We start from the raw sequence: 2397 nt of genomic DNA on the forward strand, positions 1-2397 counted from the left end.
ACATGTCAATTCATAGAAAAGAATCGTACATAAAGCGCTGTAACAAAATGCTGTCACATACTGTGGGTGGTTTTGTAGTGAATTGTATTTCTCTAACCCGTTTCCAATATGAAATATTGAGTCCCGTCAGAGACAGCAACATGAAAACGGGTAAGAATAAGATGGCGGTGTAACCAGAGCTCTATACAGGAGAATGTGGGTGGCCCTTAAAAGAGCCTTTGGGTTAAATGAATGTGAATTCCGTATCATCAGTTGGTAAGAAGTGTCACCGTTTAGCCTCCGAATCCATAGAGAGTGCGGCCCTGGCGCTTGAGAGCATACACCACGTCCATAGCGGTGACTGTCTTCCTCTTAGCGTGCTCGGTGTAGGTGACCGCGTCCCGGATCACATTCTCCAGGAAAACCTTGAGCACCCCACGGGTCTCTTCATAGATGAGACCGGAGATGCGCTTCACTCCTCCTCTGCGAGCCAGGCGGCGGATAGCAGGCTTGGTTATGCCTTGGATGTTGTCACGAAGAACCTTCCTGTGCCTCTTGGCGCCTCCTTTCCCGAGCCCTTTTCCTCCTTTACCGCGACCAGTCATTCTGCAAAGTGTCAAAACAAGAAGCGAATGAGGTAATTGCGGTAAAGCTGCTGCTTATATGCAGTATGAGCGGACCTGAGTGAAAACCACAGACACCCCATGAGGGGAGAAAGTGAATTGCACTGGAAGACGTTCCTTGATTTTGATTGGCTGAAAAAGTCTTTAGTCTGATTGGCTCAGTGAAAGCCGTTACTGTTTATAAAAAAAAGGCCGCGTGGTAATGGGATTGGTTGGAAGTTTATCTCATTAAAACAGTGATCACATTTGCTTTGCCTAGTATTGCCCAACTCACACGAACACATTTGTGTGCCATCTATTTCATGTATTTAATTATATTGTGTCTGCATCTATATATCTGTAAATGTAATTCATTTGTAATATTTAGATGTGTATGATCAACTACATTCATCAGTATTTTTTTGAATAAATATCCCTGTTTTATTAATTTGCTTTTATTTCTAATTTACCCTGCATGAGGTGACACGGGGAAGAAACGCAGACCGGGGAAACAAGTTCAGCAAACACAAATCCTCCAGTAGAAATGTCTGAAGTTGACAGTTACTCCACAGGGTGGCAGTGCTGCTTCGAAATTGAATTCACGTGGGAATGAAGTTACATGAAATCACTATAAAGCCATAACACAAGTCTAAGGCTGTGCCTATAGTTATAGTGCCGCCGATGGTGACGGCGACACGACCGGTGACGTCACCCGTCGCCACCGGTGAAAGTTATGTTTTGCCGCGACGGCGCGGGATTCCGGGCATTTAATTGGTTCATGGATCGTCACGTGACACGACGGCCCCTGAAAAATCAAATTTGCCGGCTTCAAGTTTTCGCGACGGCGACGTTGCTCCGTCGCTTTGTCGCCGTTGTGTGTTGTGTGCACTATAAGCGCACGCTGCGGCGGCAATGCTTTTGTGTTTGTGCGATGTTGTGTCGCTGTCGCAGGCACTATAAGCACGGCCTAAGGGCTGTTAAATAGTGTGTGCAGCCGTGCACAAATGTATTACATTTGTGCACACACACAGATACACACACACACACACACACACACACACACACACACACATATACATACACATGCATACATACATACCCACAACACACATATACATACACATGCATACCCACAACACACATATACATACATATGCATACCCACAACACACATATACATACACATGCATACATATATACACACATACACACACACACATATATACATACACATGCATACATATATGCACACACACACACACACACACACACACACATATACATACATACATATATACACACATACACACATATACATACATTCAGCGCCGGTAGCAGCGTAAAAGATTATTTTTCCCGTCTTCGCCGCTGTCTGTCGGCTCCCCGCTCCCTGGCGTGCGCGCGCGGCCCTTGTATAGAAGGGCTGACTCACCTAAGCCATCTATAACTGCCGTGCGCGCGCACCCCCACCACTATAGAACGGCCCTAAGGCTGAGGACCCGCTGCGGACGGCCGCGCGCGCGGACCACAAGCCCCTTACCTCCTGCCCATCTGTCCCCGCTGCCTATATATGTGAATAGGGTGACCAGATTTTGAAAATGAAAAACCGGGACACAATTTTTTTTTTTTACATTAACAGTTTATTTATCGTATTACACTTATACTTTACTACCATTAGTCCTAGTTACGTGAGTGTGTGTCGGATGGCCTCACTAATCGAACGAAAAAAAAAGCCAGATGTGAATGACTTCTGTACCCCTTAACCAGTGTCAGGATGCCCCCTCTTCACAATTTCTAAAGCAGCAATCCCGGCTGG

At 45.9% G+C, this 2397-nt stretch overlaps 1 protein-coding gene across 1 annotated transcript; it reads right to left on the reverse strand.

Moving 5' to 3' along the window:
* Positions 1-200: 200 nt before the first annotated feature.
* On the reverse strand, positions 201-584 carry LOC142473637 (histone H4). The gene has a single exon (XM_075580732.1). The coding sequence runs from the start codon at positions 582-584 to the stop codon at positions 273-275; it is 312 nt and encodes a 103-aa protein (XP_075436847.1). The 3' UTR covers positions 201-272.
* Positions 585-2397: the final 1813 nt, after the last annotated feature.

The sequence above is a fragment of the Ascaphus truei genome (genome assembly GCF_040206685.1).
Source record: "Ascaphus truei isolate aAscTru1 chromosome 12 unlocalized genomic scaffold, aAscTru1.hap1 SUPER_12_unloc_3, whole genome shotgun sequence".
NCBI lineage: Eukaryota > Metazoa > Chordata > Amphibia > Anura > Ascaphidae > Ascaphus > Ascaphus truei.